General features: G+C 49.5%; 1 protein-coding gene across 6 annotated transcripts in view; it reads left to right on the forward strand.

Annotated features, from left to right (window-relative positions):
• The window catches only part of shank1 (SH3 and multiple ankyrin repeat domains 1), a 281,534-nt gene extending 269,883 nt beyond the window's left edge, over positions 1 to 11,651 (forward strand). For all 6 annotated transcript variants that reach the window (XM_063062528.1, XM_063062527.1, XM_063062526.1 and 3 more), the window contains one exon: positions 900 to 11,651. In XM_063062528.1, coding sequence (XP_062918598.1) covers positions 900 to 1,497 — 598 coding nt within the window. In that variant the 3' untranslated portion in view covers positions 1,498 to 11,651. The remainder of the gene's footprint in view (positions 1 to 899) is intronic.
• The last annotated feature ends 1,492 nt before the right edge of the window (positions 11,652 to 13,143 follow it).

Here is a 13,143-nt window from a genome sequence, read left to right on the forward strand (position 1 = left end):
AAAAATGTACTCTGTTACAAAAGATTAAATGAATAGTGCACTGCAAGAGAGCAAAATTGTGAGTTAGTGTTCATGGACCATTTAGAAATCTGACAGCAAAGAGTTTTCATACTCCTGTCCCTCCTCCCTGATGGTAGCAAAGAGAAGAAGCATGCCCTCAGTGTGAGGATCCTTTGTGATGGATGCCAACTTCTTGAGAGTGTGGAGTTGGGTGATGGGAGGGAGGAAGGAGGTTAGTTGCTGGTCAGTGAGGAGGACAGTCGGCGTTGGGTATTGAAAAGAGGATGCAGGTTGGACACTGGAGGGGGATAAGAGCGTTAGGTTAGGGCATTAAGGAGGGAGGAGGACTGTGGATGTTGAGAAGAAAGGCAGTGGCCATTGGGCATTTGGGAGGATACTGCAGGTTTGAGTGATGGGAGGGAGAAAGGTGCCTGTTAGTTGTCCAGGGTATTGGATATTAGGCATTGGGTGGTGTTGGACGTTGGAGAGGGTATCAACTATTGGGTGAGTTTGAAGGAAGTTGGTTTTCGGTTGGCCAGGGAATAGGACAGTAAGTGTTGTAGAGGATGACAGTGAATGGACATTGGTTGAAGTTAGATGTTGGGCTGGAAGGAGGACATTGAGTATTGGAGACGAGAATGTGGGGTTAGCATTAGAAGGGCATAAGGCGGTTGGGTTTTGGGCATTGGGCTTTGAGCTGAGAGGAGGACAGTGAGCATTCAGTATTGGGGAGGGAGTGCAGGCTTGGGTGATGGGAGCAGGGAAGGAGGTTAAGTGTTGGCTAGGGAGGAGGACAATGGATGTTGGGCATTGGCTATGGTTGGGTGTAGGAGAGAAGGGTACTGGGCATTAGGAGGAGAGCACAGCTCACTCATGGACTTTTCCCCTCCCTCTGCCAGGTTCTCGGATGACCCCACCCTGGGTGCAGCTGCACAGAAGCCTCCAGTGAGCAGCACCTTCCAGAACTGGCCCCAGAATCCCCTGTCCGGGCCCAGGCCCCCCAAGACGGTGGAGTTCGACATCAAGCCGGTGCTACGCAGGGCCCCCAGCCCCTCCATGTCGCCAGCTGAGCCGCGGACTGGCCCTGCCACCCCCCGCCCCTCCTCCCTGCCCATCCTGCCCTCGGCTGTGGGAGCACCCCCGCCACCGGTAGCCTATGATGCCCACAGCGCCCCCGCCTCGGGGGGCAACAGCTACGCCAGTTTCCCGCCGAGCAGCCGAGCCCACTCGCCAGCCGCAGGGTTCCAGTCGCCCCCTCCTGTACCCCCGGACAAGCCCTTCGCTGCCAAGCCTCTGGCCTTCTGGAGCAAGTTCGATGTGGCCGATTGGCTGGAGTACCTACACCTCGGCGAACACAAGGAGCATTTCCTGGACAATGAGATTGACGGCAGCCACCTGCCCTCGCTACAGAAGGAGGACTACGTGGACCTGGGAGTTACCCGTGTCGGGCACCGCATGAACATTGAACGGGCCTTGAAGCAGCTCCTTGAGAGGTGATCCCTGGGTGTGGGGCTGCTACACGTGGGCTCCCCTCCCAACCCCAGCAGTAATTTCTCCTCCCATCACCAAATCCAACCCAAATCCTGCTTTAATCCTTTGCCCCGCTCTCTCAGTCTCCCAGCCCAACATAAACCAAATTTCAGTTCCTCCCCATTCTCACAACGCAAACAAAACCCACGCCCAGTTCCCCACACCCCCCAAATCCTTACCCCACTCAAGCCAACACAAACCAACCTTCAGTCCCTCCCCATTCTCCCAATAAAATCAAAACCCATCTTCAGTCCCCACACCCGCCCAATCCAAACCCAACCCTCCCAGCCCAAATGTTTTCCCCACTCTCCCTACCCCAACCCAAATGAAACCATTCCCCAAGCTCTCGCCCCACTTTCCCAAGACCACCAACCCAACCGAAACCCATTGCCAGACCCCACATTCTCCCTCTCCCCCAATTCTCTCCTCCTACTCTGAAACATCCTAAGCTCCTTTCTCCACTCTTCAAATAATCAAAACCAACCCTCAATCCCACCCCAACTCTCCCAGCCCAAGCCAAAGCCATCTCTAGACCCCCCACAATCCCTCCCCCATTCTCCCAACTCAACTCAAGTCCATCCTCAGTCCCCACACTCTCCTAATCTCTCCTCCTTCTCTGCAACCCAGCCCGATCCAATCCCCCAACCTAACCCCGAAACCCTCCCCATTCTGGCAACTCAACCCTTGCCCCACTCCCAATACCTCCAATCACTCCCCATTCTCTCAACCCCTCCAATCCCTTCCCTGATTCTATCAAATCAAACCCATCTCCAATCCCCCAACTCCCTTCCCAATCCAACTCAATATCCTCCCACACACTCCCAACCTCACCACTATCCCCCTGCCGTCCTAACCCACCCATCCCACACTTCCTATACACTCCCTACCCTTCCACCACCCCAACAGCCTTCCCAACTCCCCAACAACCCCTCTTTCCAAACTACCACCCCACCACCACCATCATTCCCCCAACCCATTCACCCAGTATTCCATCAAGTCCATCCCACCTCTACACTTTCCTTTCCCGAACCAACTGCTACCCTTCCCAACCTCAACCCCATCCAATCCCTTTGGAAACCAGTTCCACTGGAAGGATGGTGAATGTACGAAGTCAACTCTTGCATACAGTAGTTGCTGCAAAGACTCCCAACACCAGCGCCCCCCTCTGATCAGCAGCAGGGATTTCAACGTCATGCGCTGAAGGGGGTGTCAGACGCTTACCGCCGTACAGACCAATCATTGCACTGTAATGGTGAGGGACCCGAAGATTCTCCTCCGTCTCCTTTATAACTGCAAAGAAGTGCAGGTTTCTTTTATCCGCCAGTTCTCAGTGCCTGGGCAATCTCATCTCTCCTCCTGCCAATTTCCAGGGCTCAAAGAAAGCATTTTGCCTCACTTTCCTCCCACCCACCCAGTCTATCGCCTGCTCCCTGTTCAGCCACCCACAAAAGGATCAAAAACTCATCAGACCCAGCGTTCCTCACTGGAAAATTGCAACAACCTGTATATGTATGCACACAGGATTACCTCTCGCACACTTATGCACTTATACACACATATTTGTGTATATATACACACACACACACACACACAAATATATATATATACAGGCACATAAACATGCATTCCGAAGTTCTCACACACACGCGCACGCATACATACACACACACACACACACACACACACAAACGCGCGCACGATCATACATGAACACTCCCGCAAACGTGGATGTGTATATATCAAGACATTTGGGTAAGGTATTGTGCGTAAAGGGGAACTGGTAAGGTTATGTAATCCAGAGGTGTTTGATACAGGGCCACCTCAAAGGTCATCAAGGGAAATGAAAGCTGATGTTGGAGGAATGTTACAGACTGATGGAGACGGACAGGAAACAGAGCTGGTATGAATACTTTTAATGCCCAGGTGAGACAAGTACTTTGCCACTGGGCTGGGTCCTGAGACCTCAGTTTCACAAAATTTTTATCAGAATCCTGGTTACATTTGTTAATAATGCAATGATATAGATGAGAGCCAGGAGCTTTCAGGGCCCCGAGAGGGTGAAGTGGTAAAGTTCTGATAAGTGGGAAAATGTGAAATTATTCATTTTGGCAGGAGCGAAGAAGGGGAAAAAAAGCAGATTATGTAAAGAGTGAGATGGTGCAGGGGAATCAAAATGAACCAGTGCAGCAATGGAGGAAGAACCTGCCCAGATGGGCAGCACCTGTGGAAAGAAAACAGTTAATGTTTCATGTTGAGGCTGGGAAAGGGGGAAAGGCTAGTCTGCAGGTACAGCTAGCTAGTACTTCAGAAAACATACAGAGCATTTATTTGTTACTTGTGAGAGAAATGCGAAATAAAAGGGGAGGTTATACTTAAGCTATGTGGGGTCTTGGTGAGAACACATTTGGAGGAAGTGTATACAATGTCTGTGTCTTTATTTGAGGGAGGAGGTGAATTCATCAGAAACAGTTCAGAAGGTTCATTGGACTGATGGTGGGAATGAGCAGTTTTATTACCAGGAAAGCTTAGACAGTCTGGGCTTATATTTAAGAGACTGAGAAGTGGAGAGTTTTCCAGGGTAGGTTCACAAGAATGGTCCCGGGAATAAAAGGGTTAACAGGTGAGGGGCATTTGATGGCTCTCGGTCTGTTCTCACTGGAGTTGAGAAGAAAGATGGGGGATCTTATTGAAACCTATCATATATTGAATGGCCTAGATAAAGTGGAGTGGATGTTTCTTATAGTGGGGGAGTCTAGAACCAGAGGGCACAGCCTCAGAATACCAGGACATCCCTTTAGAACAGAGATGAGGAGGAATTTCATAGCCAGAGGATGGTGAATGTATGGAATTCATTGCCACAGACAGCTGTGGAGGCCAAGTCATTGGGTATATTTAAAGTGGAGGTTGATAGGTTCTTGATTAGTAAGGATGTCAAAGGTTACGGGAGAGAAGGCAGGAGAATGGGGATGATGAAACAGCTGAGCAGATTCAATGGGCTGAATGCCCTATTTCTGCTCCTAGGTCTTAAGGACTGCTGCCAGGAATGGACAGTTGTGTTGCAACGCAAGTTTCAACAGGCTGGGCTTATATTTGACAGGTGGCTTGACTAAGGAACAAGAACCTAAGTGATCTCAACAGGGTCAGTATGGAGAGGGTGCTTCCACTTGTGGCAGAATCTAGAACCAGGCGGGGGCACTGTTTAAAAATAAGCGACTGGAAATGAGGTGAAATGATGAGAAAAGGGTAAACATTGACATTAATGGTGTTTGTCATAACACTTTAAAACACTGCCATGCCCAGTGGCTTGCGGGAATCAAAGGGGAGACGTATAGGGTGCCCAGCTCAGGGGCTGCTGGTGTACACACAGCTGTACGTTGCTATTGGTTTATTATTATCACAGGTACTGAGATACAGTGAAAAGCTTGTCTTGCATGCTGTTCATACAGATCAGATCATTACATGGTGCATTGAACTACAACAAGGCGAGACAATAACAATGTAGAATTAAGTGTAGAAGCCTCCGAAAAAAAGTGGAATGCAGGTAAATGATAAAGTGCAAGATCACAATGAGGTAGATTGTGAGGCCAAGGTCTATCTTATCACACAAGATGTCCATTCTGGAGTCTAATAACAGTGGGATAGAAACTGTTCTTCAGCCTGAAGGTACGAGATTTCAGGTTTCTGTATCTTCTGCCTGATGGGAGAGGGGAGAAATGAGAATGTCTGGGGTGGGTTGGATCTTTGATGATACTGTCTGCTTTACTAAGGAAGCGAGAAGTGTAGCCAGAAGGAAAGCTGTTTTTCATGATGTGCTGAGGTATGCCCGCAATTCTGCAGTTTCTTGTGGTCGTTTGCAGAGCTGTAACAAGCCATGATGCATCCATACAGAATGCTTACACTGGCGCTGACACGCTCACACTCATTATTCACACACACACACTCTGCCATTCACTGTGTCACACTTGCATCAGTGCTCAGGTACACGCGCACACATACACACTAGTGCACACAAACACATTCCCTGAAACTGGGGGAGTTAGAGACCCTCGAGGCACCTATCCCAGATATTCAGAAGTTAGGGAATGTCTTGCGGTCTGTTCACAGACGAGGTCCCAAGTTCTGCTGTGTGGTGCTAGGGAGTGTCCCACTCAGGTTCAGTGTATGGTTGAGAGCGGGGCATCCCAGGGTTCAGTGAGAATGTTTCTGTAAGCAATTCACTTCCCCTCCCCAACCACTCTGAACTCCCAACTCACCAACCTCCCCCCCGCCACACCCAATTCCAGCAAGCAGGGTATGCGATGCTACCTGTAGTCCAGGTGCGCCTCTCCTGTCTCACCTGCTACTCTCCAGGTGGACAATACAAGGGATGAGTGGTGAGCAGGAGTTAATCCGTCTCCTGTCAGGTAGATGGTATTGAGGCAATAGGGCTCACGGGCCATGGCCCCGCCACCTAAAGGAGGCGAACCCCCACCCATGTAGGTGGGAGGAGAGAGCACTTTGTCCAAAGGCAAGACTAAGACATGAGCATCCCCCAATGTCTGGAGAATATTTGGTGTGACGTGCCTACTGAAGGGACCGTAGAGGGAAAGTGGAGAGGAGTATTCCAGCCTCCTACCCTTGATCACAGTCCCATGACCCCACCACTACTGAAGAGAGGGTGAGGACGGTGATTTCAGGAGAAGCCCAATGCAATGCTAAGAGATCAAACCCAGCATTGTAAGAATCAATTTGCTTCTCCTGCTGAATGGGAGTGTGGGTTAGGTTTGAAGCTCCTTCCCACTCACAGCCCTGGGACTGGAGGTATTAGGCAGGTGTTATTGAGAGGATGCGGTTACCAACGTCTGGACACTGAACTCTCGGATTGAGGTGATGACTGATGCCTCCATGAAGAGTTGAAGCTTAGACCTTCAGGTAGACCATAAACACAAGAGATTCTGCAGATGCTGGAAATCCAGAGCAACACATTCAAAATGCAGGAGGAACACAGCGGGTTAGGCAGAAACTGTGGAGGGGAATGAACAGTTGACATTTCAGGCCCAGACCCTTCCCAAAACATCCAATGTTTATTCCCCTCCATAGATGCTGCCTGACCTGCTAAGTTGCTCCAGCATTGTGTGTGTCCTGGTAAACCAACCAATGGCAATCAGTATTTCTGTGGGAGCTAGGGAAACATTGCAGGTCATTTCCCATTTACTGAAAGCAAAGTTATTGTCCTAAGTTGGCTCCTTTCTAACGAACCGCACAAGTACTTCTGAGAATACATCATGTGACTTTTGAACCAGATTGCTGCCACCACCCCCGGCCTCCGCTTCTGAAGCTCACAGAGACCAAGCCCACACTCACATCAGACATCAATCCCACTGAACTCCTCCAACACACATCTACACACCAGGAGGGTAACGCGCAGCACCCGATCAGCCCACCAGCACTTATTTCGGGTGTGGGAGGAAACCGGAACGCCCAGGGGAAAGCCAGGCAGTCAGGGGAAGAATGTGCAAACTCTGCATGCTCAGCAGCCACAGTCGGGGGTAAAACCAGCTTACTAAACATAGGAGGCAGTCGTTCTCCTGGCTGTGCTGCCCCCAACTTATTTAGTGTTGTCCTGCCTCTTGTTCAATGCCTTCATTATTTTAAAGACTTCTTGGTCAAAATCCACTTCGTACCTGTCGTTCAGCTCCTCTATTGCCCAAATGCTGAGCAGGAACAAGGTGACAGCCCCTTTCAAATTGAGCACGGAGGTGGGAGTCAATTTGGCTCCCCAAGGAGGGAAACACTCTCTGTATTAGGGAGTTGCCTTCTAGCATGAGGGGTTTGTCCACACTGAAGGCGAGGTGGGCCCTGCAGATATGACGTACCATGACAGCAGGGATAACGGGTTAGCAAGGTGAAATGTGGTCATAGTGTGCGATCCTGCCATGGTAGGTAGAGCAATTCCCATTGACGTTCCCTCTCCCACCAATTCTCACCCCATCTGGGAATGAAGGACAAAAGTCCTGGCATTGTACCAACTGCAACCTGTCCACGAGGGGGTGCCCATTGCACTGCAGGTGATATTAAATTGTCTTCCATTTGGATAGAAGTGTGACCCTCCCCCCCCTTTGTCCCCTTACCCTCCCTGCCCCACCCATCCAATCTCGACATCTGTGTCCAAAGACATGATATCTGTTCTCAAATTCACATTGATTTATCACACGTACATCGAAACATTTGCATTAACAACTAACGCAACCCAAGGATGTGCTGGGGGCAGCCCACAAGTGTCGCCACACATTCCGGTGCCAACGTAGCCCACCCACAAAGCTCAGGAGAACGACCCTGAACACAACAAAACAGAACATAGCAAGCGCAAGCCAGGCCCCATTTTTTCCTCCTGCCATCCACCCACACAGTCCTCTAACCCCAGGTCTTCTTCAACCTCCAGCCTCCAGTGTGAGCATCTTCACCCGTTATACAACCCAATCATTAATCAAGGCTCAGGAGTAAGGGTCGAGTGGGTGAGAAGGTGTGGGAGGGCCATGTTTTGCGTGTCTGCTGTGCCCATTTTGGGGGTGGGGTGTGGGGAGCACACTTGGGGTAACAGAAGATGGGCGATGATTATACATTGAGTATTGATGATGAAGGTTTATCGGAATGAGTATAAACAAAGGCTCCCATCTCCCTCACAAGGACAGTGATGCTAACGGTGCACTAATAGAATTCCTGTGTGCTCCCTCACACAGGCCAACGCCAATTTGATTTTACATTTAAATTCTTAAAAGAGCATTTAAAAGGATTGAAAGCTGTACGCTGTTTACGGAGACCAGAACTGCATGGTGTGTGGTGGTGGTGCGTTCTGATGAGCCATCTCTAGCGGGCATCGCTTTGATTTCATTTGCCATGTTGTGTTTAACCCTGCAAAGGTGCAAGTTTGGTCTTTCGTGGGTGTGCATTGAGCTCTTCCTCAGTCCTGCTGAGGGTTAATTGAAGTAACATCATTTTTTTTCACTGAAGGTACTTCAGTAAATCTTCTGGTGACGGGCACATCTCGTGACCTGTCGTGCCAGGGCTGGAGGAGTGGAAGGTGTGTGATTTGGAGAGAGTCCCACAAAAAAAAACAGAAATGCAAGGCGTTCTAACACAAATTTTTGAAGGTTTCCATGTGGGAGGCTGGATTTGACTGGCAATGTCAGCTGCATATTGGCACCCTGTAGCTCTCAATGGGATCGTCACTAATCCCTTTCTTCCCAGTTGCTGGATACAGAGATAATCTCCTTCCATGTGTGTGTGTGTGTATGTCTGTCTGTCTGAGTGCGTAAGAGTGTGTGTGTATGTGTCGGTGAGTGTGAATGTGAGAGTGTGGGTGTACAGATTTGCAGTGTGTGAGAGAATGGTAGAATTTACAGGTTTGTACAGTGTGCAAGATGCATGTGTGTGTTCACAAATGTGAACAGAAGTATGAGTGTGCCAATGTGCAAATCCGTGCACATGTGCAAGTATATGTGTATATCTACGTGAGGCTGCCTACACGTGTGTGGGTTGATATGTATCTGTGTACCTGATACTATATGTGCTGGAATACAGGCAGAAGGAATCTGCTCTCTGTGTATGCACACGTGCGATATCAAACTGGAAAGAATGCAGAAAAGTTTTGTGAATGTTGCCAGGACTTGAGGGACTGAGTTACAGGAAGAGGTGGAACAAGCAAAGGTTTTATTCCCTTGGAGTGCAGGGGACTGTGAGGCATAATGTTGAGAGGGGCTCTGCACACTCTTGTTTGCAGGGTTGGGGATTGAAGAACTAGGGGGCATAGGTTTAAGGTGAGAGGGGAGAGACTTAGTAGAAAATTGAGGGGAAACTTTTTTTTACACACCAGAGATAGTATGTATGTGGAATGAGTTGCCAGAGGAAGTGGTTAAGACAGGTACAGAAACAACTTTCAGAACATTGTACGACAGTTACATGGGTAGGAAAGGCTTAGAAGGTTATGGGCCAAATGATGTCAAATGTGACTAGTTCAGATGGGACCTCTTGGATAGCACAGACCAGTTGGGCTGATGGGCCTGTTTCTGTGCTGTGTGACTAAAACCAGAGAGCCTGCCTTACCTAGGTGGAGCGCAGCATTGGGGGTAATCCCTGGTTCTCCTTCCAATTAGTGTCCTGGCATCTATTAGACTGGCTAGGGAGTTTAAGTCTCATTAAAAGGGGGGCGATCTCCAACAGTACAATGCTCCCTCAGTTCTACATTAGCCTGGTGGCTCAAATTTCTGTGGTCAGACTTCTGGAGTCCCTTGGACCATTGAAATTGGTTGCCAGCGGCCCAGGGAACAACATGGCAGTACAGAGTTAGTGAGACACTCGTGGGTTAGAATAGGTTCGTTGTTGTTACCTGCACAGAGATTCAGTAAAAAGCTTTCATTTAGAAACATAGAAACATAGAAAATAGGTGCAGGAGAAGGCCATTTGGCCCTTCGAGCCTGCACCGCCATTTATTATGATTATTTGTGTGACCATTCCATACATGAGAACATCGAGGTAGTAAATCAAAAACCAGAATGCATTATGTAGTGTCGCAATTACAGAGAAAGTGCAGTGCAGGTAGACAACAAGGTGTAAAGGCCACAACAAGGTAGATTGTGAGACCAAGAACTCATCTTTAGTGTACAAGAGGTCTGTGATATAGAAGCTGTCCTTAAACTCATTAGCTTGACTACTGCTAGAGTGGACACCTGAGATGTTTTGAGACAGCAGACATCAGTTACCAAAAATAGGCCATTCAGCCCATCCAGATGGTGCCTGTCACGGATGGTTGATAGTATTTCAGAAAGCAGATCGCAATTGGGAAGCGTGTTTTAGCTTTAATGTCACAAGAAGACTTACTGACTTACTGCAAACATTAGTTATATTGCTGGTGGTAAAAATTTGGAAGCCAGGCCAAACCTTGTAGGGAGTTCTGAAGTAAAGCCAAAAAAAAAGAGGGAAAAGGTCAGGCAGCCTCTGTGGAGAGTGACTGTTCCAGTGAAAGGTTTGAAACGTTAACTGTTTCTCCCTCCACGGACACTGCCTGATCTGTTGAGTGTTTCCAGAATTTTCTGTTCACCTAGCAGTCTCTGGTTTCAGTCATAGAAACAGGCCCTTCAGCCCAACCAGTCAATGCTGACCGAGAGGTCCCATCCGAATTGGTCCCATTTGCCCCAAAACCTTCTAAACCTATCCAACGCCTGTACCTGTCCAAGACGTTTTTGACAAGCGTTACAGCTCCTTCCATGCAGACATACCACCTTTAGTGAAAAAGCGGATAAATGGAAATGCCAGCGTGAAGATGCTGAAATTTCACACGTTGCAATGCATTTGCTGTTTTAATTTATCTCCACGAAGTGGCCTCAGTTTGGGAGTGTGCGGAGTTAATGTCACAAGTCACCGTCAGCCTGACAGGCCAGGGCACGTACACTTGTGGGTGAGCTGGCATCCATGCGCACGTCTGCTGTGTGGTTTGCACATACCTGCAGACATGTCTGCTGTGCCTGCACGCGTGTGTATATCTGTTCTGTGCCTGGGGCATTCCCGCACAGAAAAGGCCCCTCGGCCCATCTAGTCCCGTCCCCCTGCACCTGCGCCTTAGCTCTCCATAACCCCCATCCATGTCCTCATCCACACTTTGAAATGCTGCAATTAAACCTGCGGCCACTTCCTCTGAGTGTTCCCTTAAACATTTCACCTTTTTCTGTTAAACTATGACCTCTAGTTCCGGTCTTACCCAACCTCAGTGGAAAAAAGCCTGTCACAATTTTATGTAGCTTTATCAAATCTCCCCTCATTCTCCTGCGCTCCAGAGAATAAAGTCCAAAGCTATTCAGCCTCTCAGGTCCTCGAGTCCCGGCAACATCCTCGTAAATCTTCCCTGTACTCACTCGTTCAATCTTATTGATATCTTTCCTGTAGGTAAGTGACAAAACTCTAAATGACTGCTACGTGCGCCTTGCTTTGCGTGTGTGAGTAACAGAGAGAGAGAGAGTGAGTCCCATCCCAATGCCAGCACCAGATATTCACTTTTGGAAGACTGCCTTTTCAGCACAGACACAGGTTCTCAAAGTCACTCGGTAATAATCTCGTCTTGAATTTAAACCTTCGACATACCTCGCATTTCTGCATTCGCTCTCCCCAGTTACGCGGCTCCCTTCTACTCACCGTCAGTAATGCCTATTTATTTATTTATTTACTTACTTACTTACTTACTAACTAACTGAAAGATTATTTATTTACTTGGGAAAGGGAGCATTGCCCCGAGCTCAACCCATTCCCACGGGCATCCGCCTTACGCGAGCTCCCGCAGCGTCGCTGTAAGGTGCAAGACTCAACGAGCGACCGCAGTCCGTCAGGGGTGCCGCGTACAAGGCCATGTCTTTAGGAAAGTACCATATGCAGCTACGCAGCCGAGATCCCGTGTTTTATGGGGCCGAGGCCGCTTCACAAGTGAGGCCGGAATCCCTTTGAAAATTCCGCCTGGATAGGGCACAACCCGAGGTTCCCATGCGCAAGGCCGCAGCTGTTTGAAGTGCCAAAAAAAATGAGTTCTACCGTGCCAAGGTCCCCGGTTCCACCAGCCCGATCGTGCGTGTCTAGCGGCAACGTTGTCCCGTGTCAAATCTATTCCGAAACACGTCTGTGCCAAAGTCAGCCAAATAATGGCTGCGCTCTTTGTCTCCGTGGCGAGATTTGTTTCTCCGCCTAGAGATTTTGCCCCGAAATCTCTGCTGACCTGTGCCCGCTTGGCAGGGTCCTCTGTCGCAGGGCTGCGGGTTCCAGTCCCCACCCACACGACAGAGAGTCCCCCCCACGCCCCTCGCACCAAGTAACAATTCCGAGGCTAGCGTCGGAGCCCCTCGTGGTTTGCTCTCCCCAGGTGAAAGACCGACCATTTCTGCTGAAAGCGGAGGGGGTCACAACATCCGGCTACACGGGGAACTTGACCCTAAATCTTTCGCCTGTGACCTGACTGACTCCCACACCCCAGTACCTGTGACATAGGAGCAGAATTCGGCCGCTCGGCCCGTCGAGTCTGCTCTGCAGGAAACAATGTGCCAACTTGTCAGATGTGCCGCAGCACCCCCACCCACCCCACCCTCCCACAGTGACAAAGCTCCACAAAGAAAATGCGTTCAATGCCTCAAGTTGCCTTCTCATTCCCGCTGTGTCCGTGTCAGCAGGCGAACCCCACCCCCGAGCACTCTGACCTGCTGGGGAGGAGACTGTCGGCCGTTCAAGGAGGAAAACCACCTTTCATCCCCCGCATTCCACGCCAACTGCCTGCCTTGCGTTTTCATTCATTCAGGGGCGCAGGAAGGGGGTTAGGGGCATTAGCGAATCATCCGATCAGTGCCAACATTTTTTTTTGTAATAAAAAAGGGAAAAGAAATATTTATTAACGGGGAGGGCTGTGGGGCAAGGTGGATCAAAACTCAAACAAAAATACAGCCAGCAGTTCCAAGAAGTGCTCGGACTGTCTGGGAGGTGGATGTGTGGGCCGAAACTTAGAACAAGTTGTTCGCTGGCCTTATCCACCAGCGTGCCGGCACACCCGCCTTGGTGTGTCTCACAAAAAGGGCTCAGAGTGTGAATGTATCTAAATGCACGAAT

This window comes from Mobula hypostoma, chromosome 11, assembly GCF_963921235.1.
Source record: "Mobula hypostoma chromosome 11, sMobHyp1.1, whole genome shotgun sequence".
Classification (NCBI taxonomy): Eukaryota; Metazoa; Chordata; class Chondrichthyes; order Myliobatiformes; family Myliobatidae; genus Mobula; species Mobula hypostoma.